Source organism: Choloepus didactylus, chromosome 7, assembly GCF_015220235.1.
Source record: "Choloepus didactylus isolate mChoDid1 chromosome 7, mChoDid1.pri, whole genome shotgun sequence".
NCBI lineage: Eukaryota > Metazoa > Chordata > Mammalia > Pilosa > Megalonychidae > Choloepus > Choloepus didactylus.
In genome coordinates this window covers 120,353,125-120,377,555 of record NC_051313.1, presented here as the reverse complement: position 1 = coordinate 120,377,555, position 24,431 = coordinate 120,353,125, and the positions used below count along the sequence as shown (strand labels likewise).

Here is a 24,431-nt window from a genome sequence, read left to right as displayed (position 1 = left end):
TTTCATGTTCAAATATGATGGGCAGCCAGAAAACATACCAATATCCATACACAGAATGTGAGGTGCTACATGAAGTGGCTGCAAAAAAATAAGTGCTTTGGTTCATAGGCCATATCGGTGGTTCTTTTTTTTTTAAATCATATTTTTTTATTGTAGAATATAATATATATGCATAGAAGTGATAACTTTCCAAGTACAATTTAACATGTAGTTAGAAAGCAAATTTCAAAGAATATTATAGGTTACATTTCCACAGTTTCAGTTATTTCCTTCTTGTGAAATATGACATATATACAAAAAGGTGATAGCTTTCAAACTACAATTTAGCAAGTAGCTATAGTACGAATTTCAAAGGATGCTATGAGTTACAGTTCCACCATTTTAGTTCTTTCCTTCTAGCTATTCTAATACTCTAGCAACTAACAAAAACAAAATTATATAGATTCCATATTGATAATACTTTGTTAAATTCCATCTTATCTGTTGCTATCTCTTCCTCTGGTTTAATTGCTTTCCCGATCTTCAGGGATTCTAGGCAGTGACCACCCTAACCTGTTCAAGTTGAAAAGGGGTGTCAACTTTATGAGAAAAGGGGACACATCTAGTTGATGTTCTTGAGGAGACTACTGCCTCTGGATTTGGGGACTTAGCTGGCATAGGAGTTCTCTGAGGATTTAAGTTTCTGAAAAATAAACTTAGTAAGTGAAACTTTTATAAAGTCTCAGATAGAGATCCGGGTATTCTTTAAAGTTTTGGGGACCACTGTTGACTTGGGCTTATCATACTGTGATCATTTGGTAAATCTAGGTAAAGCTTGCATAGGAGTAACCTCCAGTACAGCCTCTCGACTCCATTTGAATTCTCTTAGTCACTGAAACCTTATTTTGTTGACTTTCTTTCCCCCCTTTTGGTCAAAAAGTTATTCTCAATCCCTCAAAGCCAGGGTCAGGCTCATTCCCAAAATCCATGTCCCACATTGCCAGGAAGACTCATTCATCTGGGGGGCTGGTGAGAGGGTGATGAATTCATTTGCAGAGTTAGGCTTAGAGAGAGAAAGCCCACATCTGAGCAACAAAAGAGGTTATCTGCAGGTGACTCCTAGGCATAATTATAGGTGGACTTAGCCTCCCCTTTACAACCATAAATTTCACCCTAACAAGCCTCACATAGCATATGTTATGTCCATGATAATCCATCCATATATCACATTATCATCACTTAGTTGTACAATCCTCTTCACTCTCCATTTTAAACAATTCTCATGATCCAAAACACCTCATAGCTCTTGACAGCCCTTAATTATTCATCTCTAGTATTTTTGTAGTACTAGTATGGTATTCTTATTAATTATAGTCCCTAGTATTCAATAGGTAGATTTTTCACATATACCCGTTTGTTGTCAACTCTCTGTACTAGTGTCATACCTTAGAAGTATATGATGCAAGCACCTATCTATATTTGTGGTGATGATCTGTGGGATATATGCCTTTAAACAACCCCTTTCAATCATATTCATCTTCAATACTTACAATTCCATTAACAAGCAATTTTCATCCCTATCTATTCCCATGCCTTTGAATTCACCATCATTAACCAAGAACATATTAGCTTATCATTTCCCTTCACTAGCTTCTCTCTATCACTAGGTCCCTGATATTCTACATTATAAGACATTGATTTTACATTGTTCAGAGGGTTCACAGAAGTGATAACATACAATATCTCTCCTTTGTGTCTGACTTATTTCACTCTGTATTATTTCTTCAAGGTTCATCCATGTTGCCATGTCTCAGGACCTTGTCCCTTCTTACTGCTGCACAGTATTCTATAATACATATACACCACATTTTGTTTATCCATTCATCTGTTGAAGGACAGTTGGATTGTTTCCATCTCTTGGCAATTGTGAACAATGGTGTTATGAACATCAATGTAGAAATGTCTGTTCATGTCACTGCTTTCAAATCTTCTGAGTATCAGTAGTTCTTAAAGCCCAGTTGACCCACAGATTTGCAAGAGATAATGTGATGATTGCTTTGTTTTAAACCACTAAGTTTGGGTGTGGTTTGCTATATAGGAGTCGGTGACTGAAACATAACAGTATTCACTTTTTACATCTGGCTTCTTTATTCAAAATTGTTTCTGTGAGTGTCATACACATTGACTTTTGTTTTGTTTTAACCTCAGGGGCAAATGGTGGCATTAATCATATTCCTCAGTTCATGGTGCATTGTTATGATTTGTTACTATTTGTCCATATAAAATCCTCTTTTCTTGTTATTCTTTATTTCTTTTTTATCCACATTCTCCACTACCCACTTCCTTCCCCTTATTAAAAGAAACCATCCAATGAGTTTTATATGTATCTTTGTTATATGTTTACTTGTAAAATGTGTGTTGTTTTGTGCATATGTATTTTTTATTTTAAGTAAGTGGTTTTGTGCTTAATGATTCATTTGTTCACTTGTTTGTTCCCTTCAAACCTCTATTTTAAAGCTGTAACCATATTACTATGAGTGCACCTAATTCACTTCTTTTAACTTCTGCATGGTACTCCAGGGTGTGCATTCACAACATTTTTCCTACTCTCTCCCTCTGGTAGATGCCAATATTGCTTCTGTCTTCCTGCCTCCACAAATCATCTTACAAATGACATCCTCATCCAAGCTCCTTATTGTCCTATATGATATTTGGAGATGTGTGTATATTCCCAGAGGTAGAATTGTTGGATCATACAGTGATTGCAAAATTAATTTGATTAAGTATCAGAAAATTTTCTCTGGAATGTCTGTACCATCTACGTTTTCACAAGCAGTGCAGAAGGCAACCTTCCTTCCTATTTCCTCACCAACAGTTGGCCGTATCCAACTTTCTATCCAGTCTAATAGGCATAAAGTAATGTATCAGTATCTTTTAAATTTGTCTTACCATAAGAACAATTAAACATTCTAATTTTAAAAGTTTAAATCTCAGTTCCGTTCTCCAAGTCTTTACTGTGCTACTGAGGGTCTGCTGGCTCGCGGGTGACCTGGTACGTGGGAGGGTTCAGTCACGTTAACTAGGGGAATTCCCTTCTCCTGTTCTGTTCTCTCCTTTTGGAGATTCCCTTACACTCTCCTGCCTGCAGGGGCCTCTTTTCTCAGTTCCTCTGACCAGAAAGATGGTGCTTCTCCTGGACATTTCGTGTTTGTTCTACCCTGACTTAGAGGCAAAGTTGTGACAGCAAAAATGGAAAACTGAAAAACTGCCCCCCCACCTGCCCCTGGGAGGATAACCTTTCCAAGTTTTGCCTCTTTCAAACTCCACCTGATTTTACTTACTCTTCAGAGTGCTTGAGTAGTTGCTTTTTTGTAATTTGTTCAGAATTTTTAGGTCAGTGGGAGAGATAGGCCAGTTGGGCTCACTCTATCTTCTGATCTTTTGGGATGCTCATCTAGCCTATAACCTCAACTTTTAAAGGTTTTACAACAATTTGAAATTCATGCCTCTTTTTGAAAAAAACAGAAAAAAAAACAAAAAACTCCCAAACTACTATTTCAAAATTCAAAATAAATCAAATGTATCATAGATAGAAACAACTTGAAGCTTTAATAACTTTAGAATTTTGTCCATACCAAGCACACAAACCAAGGGCATATGATTGTTTTAAAGTACTTCGGATTTGTATGTTCAGCTGGAGACCTGGAAAGGAAAGCACAAAGAAGACTCCTGGGTGGCCTGCTAGGTATTTCTGCTCAATACACCTCTGACTGTTCATTTATAAGCAAAACGGCATTGAGTATCAGAGCTGTGAACCACATTAGAAATCACCCAACCCCTTCATTTAACAGAAGAGCAAAGGATGAGCCACAGAAGGGGAATAATTCATCTTATTCTTCACCAAATGCAAGACAAAGGACAAGAACTCGGCTTTAATACAGTTAGATACTCAGGCATCTGGTAGCACCGTCCTAAATGCCTGGGAATGTGCGGGGCATTATGGGAGCCTCTGAGGCCCACAATCTTGTCAGGAGACAAGACACACGCACATGAGAGTCAAGAGTGATATGGGGCAGGGCGTGTCATGGGCCTGGGTGTGGAGCACTCGTTTAAGTGCAGAACTGGTTTTCTTCAGGTCAGAGAAGACTGAGACTGGAGTGGACTGGGCTAACCAGTGCAGAGTTCAAGGAGAAGATGATAAAACCAGAGCTTGAGGGAATGTAAAGTTTATGTAGTGGTAGGGGAAGGACATATGATACAATTAAATCCCAGCTCCCAGCTTCGGAACTTGCTGTGTGGCCTTGGTCAAGTGACTTAATCTTTCTAAGCCTCCATCTGTCCTTAAACAAAAATAACAATAGTACAGGACCTTTTTAAATCAAAAGTACAGGTTCTTATTTGGGATGATGGAAATGGATGGTGGTGATGGTAGCACAACATTGTGAATGCAGTTAACAGCTCTGAAATATATATCTGAATATAAATATAAATGTTAGATTACATATATGTAACAGAATAAAAAGTTTTTAAAAATCCATGGAACTACACTATACAAGCAGCAGACTCTAAATTAAACCTTTGGCTTTAGTAAATAGGACAATTATTAAAATGTACTATCATCAATTGTAACAAATGTTCCACACCAATGCAAGGTGGTGGGGAGGTATATGGGAATCCTGTATTTTATGCATGACTGTTTTGTAAACTTCAACTTCTCTAATAAAGAAAATAATAGTAATAATAGTACCTATACAGGGTTTTTTGTTTGGATTCAAAGAGCTAATGTTTATAAAGTGCTTAGCTAATGCCTGGCTTAATAAACATAGCTCTTTTATTGTTATTGTTACTAGTTTTTGAAATTCCCAAGTGCCCCCCAAATATTCAAGATTTACCATGTATTGGTCTTTCATGTGAATTAATGTGTTATGAAGGGAATTATGCATGTGAATTTGCTGGTGCTCTTAGCTGATTCTCCTCTGTGTAGCTGTCTTGTCTACTCATCAGTCTTAGCCCTTAAAAGAATGAGTTCCAACTCTTCACTTGTACCCTCAGGCATCAGAAGGAGTTTTTATTGCTCCTAATATTTCAAAATCACTCAGTACCTGATGACCTGTCATGTACAGGTCATGTACAGGGCTCTTTCCAGTTCTTGTACTGTCCCCCATCCCATCCCCAACCCCCTTCTTCTGGATAGGATCTTTAGACTTGGGGACAAAAGAGCAAAAAGAGTACGCTGGCATCTGGGAGGGAAGACGCTCCCTCCTAACAAGCTTCATCTGGTTGACTACCCATTTCCTGTTGACCATTCCAGGTTCTGGTCTCAGAGTGTTTATTATAAAATAAGGAAGAAAAGTCTGAGTAGATTCACTCATCATAGAACTTCGGCAGCTCATTGCCCAAGATTACTCGATGGTCCACACCAGCAGCTGTGATAGTGACCAGGTAGATGACACCCCCACTGGAGCCATCCCGGCCCATGGCCAAAGCGATAGCTGCACAGGGTTTCAAGTTGGAGAGAGGGAGAGAGAATGGCTTAGCTTCAGAAATCTTTTCCTTCCCCTCCTACTCATGTGTCTTTCAGACCTCAAAACACTCTCCCAGAGGGGCATATTTAGTGGTGTGCTGGTGAACTGGCTGGGGAAGAAAAAGCCTTGATTTGCACCATCTGCTGATGTGCATGGTGTAAATACCCACACCATGATTAATTTCAGGTTATCATCAGTTTAACAACCAGCTTACAAAACACCTGAAGATCTAATAATCAGCTCTCATGAGCTGGTCCACACCAGCTCCAGCACACTATTGGTTCTTACCATGACCATACTTCATAATGTGGTTTACTCAGGACTGTCCTGGTTTATTCACATTGTCCTGAAGTTCCTTCTAGTTTAGCATTTGTCCTGCCCCTTTCACTCTCAAAAGTGTTCCAGTTTGGACATCAAATAAATGTTCACGCATGTATTCCTCTTCCTGATCATCATAATTCACTTCCTCCCCGTGTTTAAAAAACCCTTCCCAGGTTCCCTTCCACCTGTTGAGTTACCATCTGTAGTGAAGCGTCTGCACTCCTCAGGGGACATGCCTGGTTTATACGCTGCGTCCACATAACCGTAGATATAGGTGCTGCCAGAGCCACCAATGGCAAAGGGCTGTCGAATCAACATTCCTCCCAGGGTTCCATAAACCTAGGTGGGGGCATCCTCAGGTCAGACTAAAGAAGCTTCTCCTTCCCACTGAGACAAGCAGTTGGCTTCCTCACTCCACCCTGGTATCTCACACCCCAACAGTTGCTTTTAGGGGCAGTGCCTTGGAAACTCATTGCCAGAATGACAAATGACCACCGTCTCCTTCTACAGAGAAGGATGGAACCCTTGGGGAGGGGGTGGGTTAGGAGGAACTCACCTGTCCCCCTTCACGTTGGTCCCAGCCAGCTACCATGAGATGAGCAGACAGGTCCTCCCGGTATTTATAGGTGATGTTCTTCACCACATTCGCAGCAGCCAGAACGAGAGGAGATTCTTCCAGCTCCATCCTGAAGGAGATGTCAGGTGTAGGGTCAGCATAATTTCCCCAAGTCCCACTCTCTGGTGCCATTGCTGCCAAGTGACTCCTGATCCTGTGTTTATTAGTTCAAACTCCAGCTTCCCTTCCACAGGGAAAGCTGTACCGGGAAAGTAGGGTCACATGCCACCAACTGGTAAGAACCTTTCAGTTGTTCACCCTCTTCTCCCTGCCCCACCCCACCCCTAATTACATAATTGTCTTTTGTCTATAAGGACCCTGACCTTGTAGGGAAAGGCAGATAAGCTTTACTTCGGCCCAAATGGCCTTGATTTCTCATAAATTAACTTTGATTGAGATTATGGTGTGCCACATGATTGTTTTCTTCCTCATTATATATATTAATTTAGTTATATACAGCTTTCAAATTGTTTTCACATATATCATTTGATTATCAAAACAGCCATGAAATGAGGTAGGGTAGGCACTAGTATCCACGCTTCACAGATTCAGAAACCTGCTTACAGCAATTCAAGCACCAGTTCAAAGCTAATGAAAGCAGGAGCCAAAATAAGAATTTTCCATTTCCTAACTCAGTGCTCCTGGAACAGAAGTTCATGGGGTTAAGGGAGCTCTGGGAGGTGTGGAGCCAGGATCTCAGGGCCAGTGGTGATTCCTACCCATGGAGTTCCAGCTGGTAGGAGGCCATGTCTGCCACGGCCTGGGCATCAGCAGCTGAGCCAGAGAGTGCACAGTAGATGTGCTGGTGCAGGGGGGCCAGCTTGTCAAACACTCGGTTCACCACTGCCTCTCTGTCAGGAAGGAGAAGCAGTCATCAATGTCAGCATTGGCAGACATTTCTAGATTAATCACTGAGTGATTCTCAAATTTATTTAATAAGAGAACAGACAAGGAGTGCATGAAAATTAATGCTTGGATTAAAGCAGAAAGCAAGACAGTCTCATGGATAAATGCATCACCGCAAGTATTAGTCAGAATTTGATTTATTTTCAAGCTTAGATTTTGTTAAAAACAAAATCAGTAAGTTAAGAAAGTAAGAAAAATGTTCCTTTTAACAATTTTTTTTTGCTATTCATCATCTTGAGAAAAATTAGTGTTCTATGGAACACAATAGAAATAATATTGATCTAATCCCATATACTCATATTGCATGTGAAGAAACTCTGGCCAGGAAGTGAATGGGGAGACAAAATTAGCTTAACAGTTGATAAATGAGAAACCAAAATATTTGCTTGGCAAAACCATCTCTTCTATCCCTAAACATGGATGGAAGGAGGGACCCTCAAATCTCTAGCTCTTGTTTCCCTCTCAGACCCTATTCCTTTACACTCACCCCTGTATGCTACAGGGACAGACCACATACGCATTCAGATCCCAGATCTTCCTTTACGAATTGAGAGCAAGAACCCACCCGACATCTTACTACAGTAGCCTCTCCTCTCTGAGAGGTCTGTTCCATTCTCCCAAAGCTCTAGTTCATCAGTTTTTGTTCATGAACGAGAGAGAAAAATATGTATTTGGGCCATTAGCTTCTTTCCAAATCCATATACCTTCCTGATACTCACCCTGCAGACACCCGAGAATCAGAACCCACCACAACGCCCCCGTCAAACTCCACTGCCATGATGGTTGTCTGCAGAGACATAGGGGATGGATGTCAGAGCAGGAAGTCTTGATCCACACATTGTACAAGTGAGGAGACACTCCCGGAGAGGAGAGGAGACTGACTCAAGGTCACACAGTAATTCAGGCCAGAGCGGACGCCCAGTACAAGGTTTCTTCTGCATCTTTCCATTTTCTCTATAACCTTACTCTGCTGCAGGGGAATGTCACAGCACAGCCTTGATATAACACAGAAAGAACTGCATCCTAAGCCCCAACTTTCTGGGTGGAATCCTTTCTATTCTAAAGAGAGATGGGGAAAGTTTCCTTGAAGCAGAAGTGCTCCCTTTGAGGGAAGGGCTCAGGGGGCACATAAGCAGCCCCACAGGTGCATTTTCTCTACTGCACATGCATTGTTACATGCTCCAGTGTGTGCAGATGTGGCACAGACTGGACCCCAAACAATTTACTGTGAATCTGGGAAACAAGATCAGGCTTATTTGGGCCCAGAATCCTCCTGTCCCTGTTTAATCAGAAGTGAGCTTTCTCATTTACTGAACAACATAAAACACTGGTTAGTGTTTTACATTGTGGTTAAACACAGTGGTTAGCCGAGCCAGGTGTCAGGGCAGGAGGAAAACAAGCAAGGATCATGTAAGCACTTGAAAATAAGTTTTGCTTGAGGAGCTTCTGATCAAGAGATACAGTTTTCAGGTAGTGAGGATAAGATGTGTACCAAGAGAGGACTGGACTGGGTTGTCTGGGTTGATTTTTTCCAAGTCAAGAAAAGAACTAAGAAATAGTGATAAAAGATAAAGCTACACTTTCTCTACTCCTGTTGAGTTGGAAGGAATCTTAAAGATAGTTTGTTCCAATGAGGAAACTGAGTCATAAAGGAGGCAAGTGACACCCAAGATCACACAGACTTACTAGCAAAGCCAGAACTAAAACCCAGGTCTAACACTTATGGCTTGTTCTGGCTTCTACTTCCTATTTTCCAAAGCTCATCTGGCAGTGAGAGGAGATTTTTCAACTTGCAAATGGTTTTACCGTGACTTTTCTCACCATTCCATAGTTACTCTGGCATAACCGTTCACCATGAGTTTGCCCGGAGAACTGAGGCAATCCCATCCTAGAGATTATTCCTCTATAACAGAGCTGTCTCCAAACCAATAGTGGTGGCAGCAGTCTGGGAGCAGAGGCCAATCAGCCTTGGAGCTGCCATCTGTCCCAGGCACCCAACCTGGGCAAAGTCTCCCAGCATGCATGTGGGAGTGGGCAGGGTAGACTCAGGGACAGGAGCATGGCAGCACCTGGGCCAAGCAGGAACCTTCTTGAGCCAAGCTGGGGAAAGGCACCACAGCTCCCACAGCTCCCCCCTTAATCAGTGCTCCGACTATTATCATAGGTCTCTGCGATGAGTTGACCCTTCTCAATCAGTGTTCATATTCCCTTTTCCCGAGTGTTGTCCCACTAAACTCAGGGCACCGTTTCCTCACCTCTTTGCATAGACTCTAGCCCCCTTTTTTGATTTAACCACCCCCCTCATCCAGTCCAGAGTGAAAGCGAAAGCGTTTTAGAGCAGCTTCCCCTTGACGCTTCAAGGTAAGAACCAAACACCCCCTCCCCCACTCCACCACCTCGAGTGCCCCCCAGATGACCTTCTTCAAAATAGAGAAGCCTTAAATTCATTGCGGGAAGCAAGCAAGCACTAGCTGCTACAAGCCACTTCCCCACATTTCCGTTAGTCCCTGCACAAACACACTCCTCAGTGCTTCCAGTGTCTCCCCATCGTCCCACCTCCGCCGTCTCTCTGCTAACCCCCAAGCCCAGACCCATTACCCCGGTGTGGACTTCTCCGGCCCGGGGCAGGTCCCGGGTTGGTGCTCCCGCCCGCAGCATCCCGGCCTGGCGCCTGGCTCCTCGCTGCCTGGGGCTCTGGTTTCTGACCTGGGACAGCGCGCGGCGCGCAGCCTAGAGCCCCGCCCCTTCTCCGCGCCCGCCAGGGGGCGCCTGTGTCCTCTGGGTAAGGCTGGTGCCGGGACACCAGCCTGTCTGGGGCAAATCTGCCCAGCGACGTGTGACGAAAGAGCCCCGCCCTGAGACTAGGATGAGAAAGTTCTGGGAAGTGCATCCCGCAGGAGGAGGTAGGGAGAGGAGCGAAAGGTGTGCGCGATGGAGAAAATGGGGGCAACGGTGCTGCTCCCCAGAGTCTCAGAACTGGTATCAAGGTCAGGTCCCAAAATAGCCTGGCCGCCTCGTGTGGAAGCCGGCGGTTCCAGCGAGCTATCGACTGCTTTCGATTTCCCTTTCCCCTAAACGGCAGCACTTCTTGCTAGCGAGACTCCGGACTTTCGGAGGGCCCGCCCCGGCCCGCCTCGTCCCGCCCCTACTCCACCTTCCAGCCGTCAGCCCCTGCGCGGGCTCGGTCACAGACGCGCGTGGGACCCACAAGCTCCGGGAAGGAACCCCGGCCAGGGCCCGCGCGCCAATGGCCGGCTCAGGGTCCCCGGCTCTCGGCGGGTGCCTCTGCCTCTGTCGGGCCTCCTGCGCTTGGCTGCGGGTGACGCTGCTGCTTCTCGCCGACTGGCTGCTGCTCCGGCCCGCGCTGCCCGGGATATTCTCTCTGCTGTTTCCCACGGCGCTGCTGCGGGTCTGGGTGGTGGGCTTGAGCCGCTGGGCCGTTCTGTGGCTGGGGGCCCGCGGGGTCCTCAGGGCCACGGTCTCCACTAGCGGAAGTGCAGGAGTCCAGAGCTGGCTGGCAGCTTTGGAGCCACTGGCGGCGGCGCTGGGTTTGGCCCTGCCGGGACTTGCCTCGTGCCGAGCGCTGGGCTTGTGGGGAGTCCCCAGGGATGGTGGCAGCACCCGGCTGCTGCACTGGGCAGGTCGTGCGGACGCCTTCCTCATCAGCTACGCAGCGGCGCTGCCCGCGGCCGCCCTGTGGCACAAGCTTGGGAGCCTTTGGGTGTCCCGCGGCCGTAGCCGCTCTGGAAACGCCGTGCGCCGGCTTCTCGGCTGCATGGGCCCGGAGATACGGCGCTTCCCGCTGTTTCTGGTGTTTTTGATCTTCTCCTGCCTCGGTAAGGGAGAGAGAAGAGAGGGGAACCGGGAGGACGCAGGGGACTGGGCAGGAAGCAGGGGTCATGGTCATGAGATAGGATGGAAATGTGCATGCGGCGACCCAGGTGGGGTCCTGAGGTGACCACTCCAGTCTGGAGGAAAGAGCCTTAGACTGGATGGGCCTAAGCCCTGGTCTCCAGTCCTGTCCCAGGAGTCACTTCATTGGGCCACGTTGGGCAAGTCTCTTCTTGGGCAGCAGTGTCCTCACCTCTAACAGGGTATTTTACTCCATCTCTAGCCTTTCTATTTAAACCCTGAAAGGTGTGGTGGAGCCACCACAGGGCCGTGAGTTCCAGGGCAGCCCACTCAGGAGTGGGATTTGGGCCTGAGTGTCTTCTTTCTGCCTCCGACCTCAGGAATAATGCTAAAGAGTGGAAGAGGGGTGGAGTGGGGGTGGACTGGTTAGAGCTGACCTGCTTAGACTCAGTACTTGTGACTGACCACTCTTTCCTCTCCCACCCCAGGGGAGATGGCCGTCCCGTTCTTCACCGGTCGTCTCACTGACTGGATACTACAAAATAAAGCAGCTGCTGCCTTCACACGCAACATAACTCTTATGTCCGTTCTCACCGTAGCCAGGTCTGGGGGCTGAAGATGGAAGGCAGAGAATGGGGGATCCTGGAAGAGAGGGAGCTGGACGTTGGGGCTTGCTGTCCAAAGTGCACGGCACCTGTGGGGGATACCTGGGGCCTTCCTTCTGCATCCTCCCAACACCCACCCTGACCTTCCTTCTCCCCCTTCCCCTAGCGTGGTGCTGGAGTTCGCGGGTGACGGCATCTGTAACAGCACCATGGGTCGTGTGCATAGCCGCTTGCATGGAGAGGTGTTTCGGGCTGTCCTGCGCCAGAAGACAGAGTTCTTCCAACAGGACCAAACAGGTTTTTCACGAAACTCTTTCATTATATAACCATGTACTCTTTATTTTTTTTTTTTTTTAATCATCATTTTATTGAGATATATTCACATACCACGCAGTCATACAAAACAAATTGTACTTTCGATTGTTTACAGTACCATTACATAGTTGTACATTCATCACCTAAATCAATCCCTGACACCTTCATTAGTACACACACAAAAATAACAAGAATAATAATTAGAGTGAAAAAGAGCAATTGAAGTAAAAAAGAACACTAGGTACCTTTGTCTGTTTGTTTGCTTCCCCTACTTTTCTACACATCCATCCATAAACTAGACAAAGTGGAGTTTGGTCCTTATGGCATTCCCAATCCCACTGTCACCCCTCATAAGCTACATTTTTATACAACTGTCTTCGAGATTCATGGGTTCTGGGTTGTAGTTTAATAGTTTCAGGTATCCACCACCAGCTACCCCAATTCTTTAGAACCTAAAAAAGGTTGTCTAAAGTGTGCGTAAGAGTGCCCACCAGAGTGATCTCTCGGCTCGTTTTGGAATCTCTCTGCCACTGAAGCTTATTTCATTTCCTTTCACATCCCCCTTTTGGTCAAGAAGATGTTCTCCATCCCACGATGCCGGGTCTACATTCCTCCCCGGGAGTCATATTCCACGTTGCCAGGGAGATTCACTTCCCTGGGTGTCTGATCCCACGTAGGGGGGAGGGCAGTGATTTCACCTTTCAAGTTGGCTTAGCCAGAGAGAGAGGGCCACATCTGAGCAACAAAGAGGCATTCAGGAGGAGACTCTTAGGCACAAATACAGGGAGGCCTAGCCTCTCCTTTGCAGCAACCGTCTTCCCAAGGGTAAAACTTATGGTAGAGGGCTCAACCCATCAAACCACCAGTCCCCTATGTCTGTGGTCATGTTACCAACCATGGAGGTGGGGTAGGCGAATACCCCTGCATTCTCCACAGGCTCCTCAAGGGGGCACTACATCTTTTTTTTTTTTTTCCTTGTTTGTCTTTTTTCTTTTCTTTTTTTTTTTTTAACTTTCCCTTCTTTTTTCAAATCAACTGTATGAAAAAAAAAGTTAAAAAGAAAACAAACATACAATAAAAGAACATTTCAAAGAGACCATAGCAAGGGAGTAAGAAAAAGACAACTAACCTAAGATAACTGCTTAACTTCCAACATGTTCCTACTTTACCCCAAGAAAGTTACATACTATAGCAACATTTCAGTGAACTTGTTCCTACTACATCCATCAGAAATTAACAGACCATAGTCATTTCTGGGCATCCCCAGAACGTTAAATAGCTTATCTGTTCTTCTTGGATTATTGTTCCCCCTTCCTTAATTGCTCTCTACTGCTAGTTCCCCTACATTCTACATTATAAACCATTTGTTTTACATTTTTCAAAGTTCACATTAGTGGTAGCATATAATATTTCTCTTTTTGTGCCTGGCTTATTTCGCTCAGCATTATGTCTTCAAGGTTCATCCATGTTGTCATATGTTTCACCAGATCGTTCCTTCTTACTGCCGCGTAGTATTCCATCGTGTGTATATACCACATTTTATTTATCCACTCATCTGTTGAAGGACATTTGGGTTGTTTCCATCTCTTGGCAATTGTGAATAATGCTGCTATGAACATTGGCGTGCAGATATCTGTTCGTGTCACTGCTTTCCGATCTTCCGGGTATATACCGAGAAGTGCAATCGCTGGATCGAATGGTAGCTCTATATCTAGTTTTCTAAGGAACTGCCAGACTGACTTCCAGAGTGGCTGAACCATTATACAGTCCCACCAACAATGAATAAGAGTTCCAATTTCTCCACATCCCCTCCAGCATTTGTAGTTTCCTGTTTGTTTAATGGCAGCCATTCTAACCGGTGTTAGATGGTATCTCATTGTGGTCTTAATTTGCATCTCTCTAATAGCTAGTGAAGCTGAACATTTTTTCATGTGTTTCTTGGCCATTTGTATTTCCTCTTCAGAGAACTGTCTTTTCATATCTTTTGCCCATTTTATAATTGGGCTGTCTGTACTATTGTCATTGAGTTGTAGGATTTCTTTGTATATGCAAGATATCAGTCTTTTGTCAGATACATGGTTTCCAAAAATTTTTTCCCATTGAGTTGGCTGCCTCTTTACCTTTTTGAGAAATTCCTTTGAGGTGCAGAAACTTCTAAGCTTGAGGAGTTCCCATTTATCTATTTTCTCTTTTGTTGCTTGTGCTTTGGGTGTAAAGTCTAGGAAGTGGCCGCCTAATACAAGGTCTTGAAGATGTTTTCCTACATTATCTTCTAGGAGTTTTATGGTACTTTCTTTTATATTGAGATCTTTGGTCCATTTTGAGTTAATTTTTGTGTAGGGGGTGAGGTAGGGGTCCTCTTTCATTCTTTTGGATATGGATATCCAACTCTCCCAGCCCCATTTGTTGAAAAGACCATTATGGCTCAGTTCGGTGACTTTGGGGGCCTTATCAAAGATCAGTCGGCCATAGATCTGAGGGTCTATCTCTGAATTCTCAATTCGATTCCATTGATCTATATGTCTATCTTTGTGCCAGTACCATGCTGTTTTGGCAACTGTGGCTTTATAATAAGCTTCAAAGTCAGGGAGTGTAAGTCCTCCCACTTCGTTTTTCTTTTTTAGAGTGTCTTTAGCAATTCGAGGCATCTTCCCTTTCCAAATAAATTTGATAACTAGCTTTTCCAAGTCTGCAAAGTAGGTTGTTGGAATTTTGATTGGGATTGCATTGAATCTGTAGATGAGTTTGGGTAGAATTGACATCTTAATGACATTTAGCCTTCCTATCCATGAACATGGAATATTTTTCCATCTTTTAAGGTCCCCTTCTATTTCTTTTAGTAGAGTTATGTAGTTTTCTTTGTATAGGTCTTTTACATCTTTGGTTAAGTTTATTCCTAGGTACTTGATTTTTTTAGTTGCTATTGAAAATGGTATCTTTTTCTTGAGTGTCTCTTCAGTTTGTTCATTTCTAGCATATAGAAACATTACTGACTTATGTGCATTAATCTTGTATCCCGCTACTTTCCTAAATTTGTTTATTAGCTCTAGTAGGTGTATCGTTGATTTCTCAGGGTTTTCTAGATATAAGATCATATCATCTGCAAACAATGACAGTTTTACTTCTTCTTTTCCAATTTGGATGCCTTTTATTTCTTTGTCTTGCCGGATTGCCCTGGCTAGCACTTCCAGCACAATGTTGAATAACAGTGGTGACAGTGGGCATCCTTGTCTTGTTCCTGATCTTAGAGGGAAGGCTTTCAGTATCTCACCATTGAGTACTATGCTGGCTGTGGGTTTTTCATATATGCTCTTTATCATGTTGAGGAAGTTTCCTTCAATTCCTACCTTTTGAAGTGTTTTTATCAAAAAGGGATGTTGGATTTTGTCAAATGCTTTTTCAGCATCTATTGAGATGATCAATTGATTTTTCCCTTTCGAGTTTTTAATGTGTTGTAATACATTGATTGTTTTTCTTATGTTGAACCATCCTTGCATGCCTGGAATGAACCCCACTTGGTCATGGTGTATGATTTTTTTAATGTGTCTTTGGATTCGATTTGCAAGTATTTTGTTGAGGATTTTTGCATCTATATTCATTAGGGAGATTGGCCGGTAGTTTTCCTTTTTTGTAGCATCTTTGCCTGGTTTTGGTATTAGATTGATGTTAGCTTCATAAAATGAGTTAGGTAGTGTTCCGTTTTTTTCAATGTTTTGAAAGAGTTTGAGTAAGATTGGTGTCATTTCTTTCTGGAAAGTTTGGTAGAATTCCCCTGTGAAGCCATCTGGCCCTGGGCATTTATTTGTGGGAAGATTTTTGATGACTGATTGGATCTCTTTGCTTGTGATGGGTTGGTTGAGGTCTTCTATTTCTTCTCCGGTCAGTCTAGGTTGTTCATATGTTTCCAGGAAATTGTCCATTTCTTCTACATTATCCAGTTTGTTGCCATACAGTTGTTCATAGTATCCTGTTATAATTTTTTTAATTTCTTCAGGATCTGCAGTTATGTCAACTTTTTCATTCATTATTTTGTTTATATGGGTCTTCTCTCTTTTTGATTTTGTCAGTCTAGCTAGGGGCTTGTCAATCTTGTTGATCTTCTCAAAGAACCAACTTTTGGTGATATTTATCCTCTCTATTGTTTTTTTGTTCTCTATGTCATTTATTTCTGCTTTAATCCTTGTTATTTCTTTTCTTGTACTTGGTTTAGGATTGGTTTGCTGTTCATTTTCTAGCTTCTTCAGTTGATCCATTAGTTCTTTGATTTTGGCTCTTTCTTCCTTTTTAATATATGCGTTTAGTGCTATAAATTTCCCCCTGAGCACTGCTTTTGCTGCATCCCATAGGTTTTGGTATGTTGTGTTCTCATTTTCATTCGTCTCTATATATTTAGCAATTTCTCTTGCTATTTCTTCTTTAACCCACTGATTGTTTAGGAGTGTGTTGTTTAACCTCCAGGTATTTGTGAATTTTCTAAGTCTCTGATGGTTATTGACTTCTAATTGTATTCCATTGTGGTCAGAGAATGTGCTTTGAATAATTTCAATCTTTTTAAATTTATTGAGGCTTGTTTTATGTCCCAGCATATGATCTATTCTGGAGAAAGTTCCGTGAGCACTAGAAAAGTATGTGTATCCTGGTGATTTGGGATGTAATGTCCTGTAGATGTCTGTTAAATCTAATTCATTTATCAGATTGTTTAGGTTTTCAATTTCCTTATTGGTCTTCTGTCTGGTTGATCTATCTATAGGAGAGAGTGATGTGTTGAAGTCTCCCACAATTATTGTGGAAATATCAATTGCTTCCTTTAGTTTTGCCAATGTTTCTCTCATGTATTTTGTGGCACCTTGATTGGGTGCATAGACATTTACGATTGTTATTTCTTCTTGCTGAATTGCCCCTTTTATTAGTATGTAGTGGCCTTCTTTGTCTCTCAAAACATCCCTGCATTTGAAGTCTATTTTATCTGAGATTAATATTGCTACACCTGCTTTCTTTTGGCTGTAGCTTGCATGAAATATTTTTTTCCATCCTTTCACTTTCAGTTTCTTTGTGTCCCTGTGTCTAAGATGAGTCTCTTGTATGCAACATATTGATGGTTCATTTTTTTTGATCCATTCTGCGAATCGATATCTTTTAATTGGGGAGTTTAATCCATTTACATTCAACGTTAAAACCGTGAAGGCATTTCTTGAATCGGCCATCTTATCCTTTGGATTATGTTTGCCATATTTTTCCCTCTCTCTATTAATATCCTTTATTGTACCCATACCGAATCTCTTTAGTACTGAACCTTTCTCCAAGTCTCTCTGTCCTGTCCTTGTTTCTCTGTCTGTAGGGCTCCCTTTAGTATCTCCAGTAGGGCAGGTCTCTTGTTAGCAAATTCTCTCAGCATTTCTTTGTCTGTGAAAAATTTAAGCTCTCCCTCAAATTTGAAGGAGAGCTTTGCTGGATAAAGTATTCTTGGCTGGAAATTCCTCTCACTCAGAATTTTAAATATATCGTGCCACTGCCTTCTCGCCTCCATGGTGGCTGCTGAGTAGTCACTACTTAGTCTTATGCTGTTTCCTTTGTATGTGGTGAATTGCTTTTCTCTTGCTGCTTTCAGAACTTGCTCCTTCTCTTCTATGTTTGACAGTGTGATCAGTATATGTCTCGGAGTGGGTTTTTTTGGATTTATTCTATTTGGAGTTCGCTGAGCATTTATGATTTGTGTATTTATGTTGTTTAGAAGATTTGGGAAGTTTTCCCCAACAATTTCTTTGAATACTCTTCCTAGACCTTTACCCTTTTCTTCCCCTTCTGGGACACCAATGAGTCTTATATTTGGACGTTTCATATTATCTATCATATCCCTGAGGTCCATTTCGAGTTTTTCAATTTTTTTCCCCATTCTTTCTTTTATGCTTTCATTTTCCATTCTGTCATCTTCCAGGTCACTGATTCGTTGTTCAACTTCCTCTAGTCTTGTACTATGAGTGTCCAGAATCTTTTTAATTTGGTCAACAGTTTCTTTAATTTCCATAAGATCATCCATTTTTTTATTTAGTCTTGCAATGTCTTCTTTATGCTCTTCTAGGGTCTTCTTGATTTCCTTCATATCCCGTACTATGGTCTCATTGTTCATCTTTAGTTCTTTGAGTAGCTGCTCTAGGTGTGTCTCTTCTGGTCTTTTGATTTGGGTGCTTGGGCTTGGGTTATCCATATCGTCTGGTTTTTTTCATATGCTTTATAATTTTCTGTTGTTTTTGGCCTCGTGGCATTTGCTGAACTTGATAGGGTTCTTTTAGGGTTTGTAGACCAGTTGAAGTCCTTATCTCTAATTTATCAGATCTACAGCTTCGTGGAGTACACTTTCTCTAACTAACCAGCAGGTGGCATCCACGAGCCACCTGTTCTCCACAAGCCAGATCTCCCCTGCTTAGCCTTTTTGGTGAGTGGGGGAGTGAGTCTTGTGGGGCCCAATTGGTGTACCAAGCTTGCGTGTGTAGTTGGTGTTGCCTGCCCTGTATGTGGGGCATGTTTCTGGGCAGTCGGGGAGGGGGGGGTGGCCCTAACAATCAAATCTCCCTGATGATCCTAGAGTTTTAAAGCTACTGCAATAGTCTAATCCTTCAGTTCAGTCCTGCCACAGTTTGTCTCTGCTACTGACCCACAAGTCTTTGGTATTGGCGTATGGCTCCTGAGACTTGCAAGTGGGCCCCTCTTCCAGGCTGTGCACCCCGGGTCCTCTGTTGAGGGATGACTGTGCTATGTCACAGGTGAGTGCCGTCCCCCCAGGGCAGTTCTGGGCTGCTGGGCTGTGTTGGGAGGCTCCCAGTCTGCTCAAATGATGGCTGAATGGGGCTCTGTTAATTCACACTGCTCCCCCCTTCCCAGCTCTGGGACATTCAGCTGAGGTTGCAGGGAAGGCTAATGTCCACGCCCAGTTTTGTGGTGTGTGCCTGTTATTTGAAGCACTTCCGTCACACTGGGTTGTCTGGGGCAGCTCTGGGCTATGGGGCTGGCGATGGGCAGGAGTGTTTCCTGTCCACCAGGATGGTGGCTGTGAGCGGACACCCCCCTTTTCTTGGGAAGTTGTGTTGTTTAGTGAATTTTCTCAGCCACTGGATTATTGCCTTTTGTCTCAGAGCTCTCTTAGTTCTGCTCTTGACTTGACGTGCCCAAATTTCAATTCTTTGAAGCTTTCTGTATTGAGCTTCTTAGAGTAATTGTTTTAGAAAAAGCAAAAAGGATTTAAAAAAAAAAAAAAAAAAAAAAAAAAACGGCCCTCCTCAGAGATCTAATGGGTTATTGAAATGCTAATAGACAAAGCAACCAGGGCCATTAAGGAAAGGTGCACAGGGCAGAGAGATCAGCCTTGCTTCGGGATTTGCATATGCGCCTCAAGGCCTGATCTCCGCCCTTCCCCTTTCTGTGTTCACCAGAACTCCAAAAATCCTCTGCTTTTATTTTGGAGTTTTTCGTGTTGTTTTTTTTCTATGCCTGTCTCCTCTCTGCTGGGCTGGCTGCTCTCAGAGTCTCTGGTGTCTGGTCTCGGTCTATCTATGGTTGGAGTTTGAATCAGTAGAATGAGTTTCCGATAAGAGCAGCCACTGCAATTCTCCCTTCTCCTTCCTGGAGCTGACAGCCCCTCCTTCCCTGGGACTGAGCCTGGCAGGGAGGGGCGCGGGTCCCCTGGCCGCAAAAACTTACAGATTTCGCTGATCTCAGCAGTTCCACGTTTTCATGAGTGTTGTATGAAGTATGCCCAAAGACAGATTGCTCTGTGGTGTCCAGTCCACGCAGTTCCTGGCTTTTTACCTACTTTCCTGGAGGAGTAACTAAAACATACAGCTCACCAGTCTGCCATCTTGCCCCGCCTCCCCATGTACTCTTTATATCTCCATGCTTTGTCTTTTACTTAGAAGCTTGATATGTCCCTCGGTCTGTTTCATATGCATACATTGTCATTTCTTATTCTTGATATACCTCAACTCGGAGCAAAATATTCTCTTCTCTCCTATCTCTCTGCCTCTTCTCACCTTTAGTCTCCAACCAGGTAACTCAGATATAGTGAAACTTATTTCTTGCCAACCCTGAGTGATAACTCCTCTCCATGTCTCCACAGTTGCTGGCAGTACAGGTGCAGAAATCTATGGCAGAGTCCAGCCAGGTGGCCATTGAGGCCCTGTCAGCGATGCCTACAATTCGGAGCTTTGCTAGCGAGGAGGGTGAGGCCCGGAGGTTTCGACAAAAGCTGCAGGAAATGAAGAGATTTAACCAGCAGGAGGCACTGGCCTATGCACTTAACTTCGGGACCACCAATGTGAGCACCTGGAGAAGAATGCCCATTCTCCTGTCCCCGTCCCTGAGATGCCTTGACTCTGTTCCCTTTGCCATGACCTTCTACCAACTCTGCCTCCACCAGCAAATGGTTGGCTTAATATTCTCATCCTCACAACCCGAGGCTCAGTTTCCCTTCCCGGTTCCCTAAACCCTTCCTTCTTTTTTTAGTGATTCTAGATAGCTTTCTCTCATTACAGTACACAAAATTCTCCCAACCCCCTTTGTAGGGAGATTTCTAATTTAGGGCCATCTTTTTTTTTTTCCTCTTGGGGGAGGCTCAGGGAGCCATAAATCCCTGCACCTGAGCCCTCTTCGAGCTGGATCTGTGGGGATGTGCTAGTGAGAGCCATCAGAATAGGGGTAGCCAGTGACGAGGGGCATCTGTGATGTAATGTCAAGAGAACTAGACCAGGAGACAGAAGTTCCTGTCTTGATGCTGCCATTTACTAACTCTGTGATCATAGGCAAGTGATTTACTTTCTCTGAGATGTTTCCTCACTTAAAAAAAATGGGAGCAATAATGAACTTTGTAAGGAAGGGGTTTGATATGATTATAAAAGGTGTTTTGATATGATTATTAGATGACACATCACTTTCTTGAAAGTCTTTTGTGAAGAGTAAAATGTTACTGAAGTGAAGGTGATGATGATGATTATGACAATGACTTCTATGATGAGTATTTGAGTCAGACTCCATGGGGTCTCTTGGTTCACTCTTCTACCTATTGTGCCTGCTGCTGTTACCTGGGGGAAGGGGACTTTCTCCTTTGTGTCTGATCTTGCTCCCATAATCCCTTTTCTCTGTGGTTTATCCACAGATCTCCAGATGCTACTGAAGGTGGTAATCCTGTACATTGGAGGGCAGCTGGTAACGAGTGGGGCTGCAAGTAGTGGGGACCTTGTCACATTTGTTCTCTACCAGATCCAGTTCACCACAGCTGCTGAGGTGAGGTTCTTCCAGTTTCACTCCCCAATGCTTTTTCTCTCCCCATCCCATCACAATCTGTGTCCCTTTCCTTCCATTGTTTATCCTTCTCACATCACATGACCCTGGTAAGCAGATTAGGTCTCAACACTTCCCTCTCACTGTTCATTCCTCTCCTCCAGGTTCTGCTCTCCACCTATCCCAGTGTACAGAAGGCCATGGGCTCCTCAGAGAAAATATTTCAATACCTGGACCAGACCCCTCTCTGCCCAGCCAGTGGCCCTTTGACTTCCGTAGACTTGAAGGGCCTTTTCCAGTTCCAAGATGTCTCTTTTGCCTATGCAAACCAGCCAGATGTCCCAGTACTGCAGGTACTACCCACCAATGCCCATATGCCGCCAACCCCACCCTCAACTTTGCCATTGTAAATTTTCTTTCTGCTCTCAACCTACTTAACATTTGAGCACAGATTCTTTCTAACTCTTTGAAGGCAAAGATAAGCACCATCTGTTCCAGAAAGCTGCCCAAACTCAAGAAACAGTTTGGGCTTCCAAGGGGAATGGGAGAAGAGGTTCTCAGGGAGAAGGCTCTCACATCCCAAGGAATTGCTGCAGCAAAATCTGCATCTCCATTCCCTCATCATTCCTTTATCTTTACATGATGGAATGTGATTTCTCTATCTGAAATCAAGTGTGTGACACAGTGATGCTCAGTCTTTGCCCTTGTCTCTGCCTCATCTTCCATCTCAACTTCTTGGGGAGGTATCTTCCCTGGGAACAGAAGTCTGTAGTGTGGGGGAGAGTAGTAGTTATATCTCCCCATTTTTCTCCATTCTTTTTGTAACAAGACAATGGCAGTCCCAAGGGTAGGACCCTCAGTCTGCCTCTTATGGTGTCACTCTCTGGCCTCTAGGGGCTGATTTTTACCCTACATCCTGGTGAAGTGACCGCCTTGGTGGGGCCCAATGGATCTGGGAAGAGCACAATGGCTGCCCTGCTGCAGAAGCTATACTGGTCCATGGGGGGTCATTTGCTGCTGGATGGGGAGCCCCTTCCCCAGTATGAGCACCGCTACCTGCACAGACAGGTGAGCAAGAAGACAGCATGGGGGAGGATGGGGAGTATTGAGTAAGAGCATTCTCACTGAGCATTCTGAAAGGAGGGTTATTAAATGATTGAAGACCTTGGGTAGAGATGAGGGTGTGGTCAAGAGAGGGCGCATGACCTTGTGATATGCTCCCAATAAGCATTTTGAGTCTTCATCCCCAAGACAACCAACCTCCTGTGTTCCTTTTTCTATGAGTCTTCATCGTATTTCATCCCAGGTGGCTGCAGTGAGACAAGAGCCACTGCTATTTGGAAGAAATCTTCGAGAAAATATCGCCTATGGCATGATCCAGGAGCCAGACATGGAGGAAATCACAGCTGCCACAAGGGAGTCTGGAGCCCGTAGTTTCATCTCTGCATTCCCTCAGGGCTACAACACAGGTAGTCTCTCCACTCAGCTTACCTAGCAAACATCTTTACCTTTACTGAAACCCTAAAAGTTTTGCTTTTATTCTTCAGTTCTTCTTGCCCCATAAACATCAATTTGAAGTGATAAGATCATTCCCATGGCTCCTTCATCCTCAGAACTCTTTCCCAGACCCTCCTTGTGTGTGTGTGTGTGTGTGTGTGTACATATGCACATGTGGTATCCAGCTCTCACCTTGGCTCTTGCCTCTGCAGAGGTAGGTGAGGCTGGGGGCCAGTTGTCAGGGGACAGCGACAGGCAGTGGCCTTGGCATGGGCTTTGATCCGGAAACCACTTGTCTTCATTTTGGATGATGCCACCAGTGCCCTGGATACAGGTAGCCAGGTACGGGTGAGAGAGTCACCTTTGTAATGCCTCTATCCCACCCAATCCTGTTCCTTTATTTATCCCATGAAATTCATATTGATATTATAATTATCCAAGCCAGTTCTTGCAATTCTCTCAGCTTTATTAACTTCTCCAGATCACTCAGTTCCCATTAGCCTCTACCCAATACATCTAGAACCAGTTAAGAGACTATCTACAGACTCTGAATCTATGAAGCCAAACACAAAGGAAAGGTCATCCTAATCATGTTAACTAAAATTAATTGCTCTTTTAATATGTGCAGACATGGTACTAGGCCCTTTACGATGCTACCTCATTTATTCATCATAAATCCTTGTGATCTGGGGGGTTTTATCCTCATTCTACAGATGATAAAATGGAGGCTGAGAGAGGTTGAATAATCAAGGTCCTCCAGCTGTTGAGCAGCAGAGCCTGGAACAAAATTCAGATCTGCCTGACTGGAATGCTTGTGCTCTTTACCACTACGCTGTATTTCCTTAAAACGTCATCTAAAAACCCCTAGTCCATGGTAGAGAGGAGAGACTGTTCAATACCCTTCACTCTTCTCCTGTGGGTTTCACCATAGTACTCTTAGTCATATCCCACTTCTGCCACCTCATGTAAACGTGCCTTAGCAGGACAAAGGTTTGATAGAGAAGCCCTCAGAACGAGGCTCTTCAGTCTCCTTGGGGTTGTTTGTGGCAGTGATCTTGGTGAGGTCTGTCCTAGCCCTGGAAACATAGATGTCTCCTTGGGCTGAGTGGGCCCCTCCTCTGACAGGATCTATGTCTTGTTTTCAGGTGGAGCAGCTCCTGTATGAAAGCCCTGAGCAGGGCTCGTGATCTGTGCTTCTCATCACCCAGCACCTAAGCTTAGTGGAGCAGGCTGACCACATCCTCTTTCTGGAGGCAGGTAGCATCTGTGAGGCAAGAACCCACCAGCAGCTCTTGGAGAAGAGAGGATGCTACTGGACTATGGTGCAGACCCCTGGCGGGTCAGGTGCTCCGGAGAATTTGGGAGCAAATATCTTACCAGTTGCAGAGTAGTCAACTGCTTCTGGAAGGAGTTACATCCTAAAACATCCTAAAATTTAACTCCCTTGGTGATGCTTGAAATCCTACCATGAGTGTTCTCTTTTTTTTTTTTTTTTTTTCTGTGCCAGCTCCTCTTGATAATGGAGACTTCTGGAAGATGAACACA

At 44.0% G+C, this 24,431-nt stretch overlaps 2 protein-coding genes across 3 annotated transcripts; one reads left to right on the top strand and one right to left on the bottom strand.

Moving 5' to 3' along the window:
• Window positions 1–3,528: 3,528 nt before the first annotated feature.
• LOC119539645 (proteasome subunit beta type-9) lies at window positions 3,529–10,276 on the bottom strand. Of its 2 annotated transcripts, none has more exons than XM_037843316.1 (6): window positions 9,946–10,276; window positions 8,067–8,134; window positions 7,161–7,292; window positions 6,382–6,511; window positions 6,023–6,164; window positions 3,529–3,681 (listed from the first exon to the last, which is right to left on the bottom strand). In XM_037843316.1, exons 1-6 carry the CDS (start codon window positions 10,003–10,005, stop codon window positions 3,563–3,565), a joined length of 651 nt encoding a protein of 216 aa, XP_037699244.1. In that variant the 5' UTR covers window positions 10,006–10,276; the 3' UTR covers window positions 3,529–3,562. The 2 variants fall into 2 exon arrangements, with proteins under 2 accessions (XP_037699244.1, XP_037699243.1); XM_037843315.1 differs by having other exon boundaries at window positions 3,570–5,471; window positions 9,946–10,247.
• A 6-nt stretch (window positions 10,277–10,282) lies between these two features.
• LOC119540721 (antigen peptide transporter 1-like) lies at window positions 10,283–24,073 on the top strand. The gene is given in 12 exon segments (XM_037844695.1): window positions 10,283–11,183; window positions 11,688–11,802; window positions 11,971–12,127; window positions 20,230–20,332; window positions 20,413–20,427; window positions 21,265–21,392; window positions 21,554–21,742; window positions 22,284–22,457; window positions 22,696–22,858; window positions 23,099–23,125; window positions 23,128–23,228; window positions 24,032–24,073. Coding segments are annotated over 12 exon segments (1,803 nt in total). The 5' UTR covers window positions 10,283–10,594.
• Window positions 24,074–24,431: the final 358 nt, after the last annotated feature.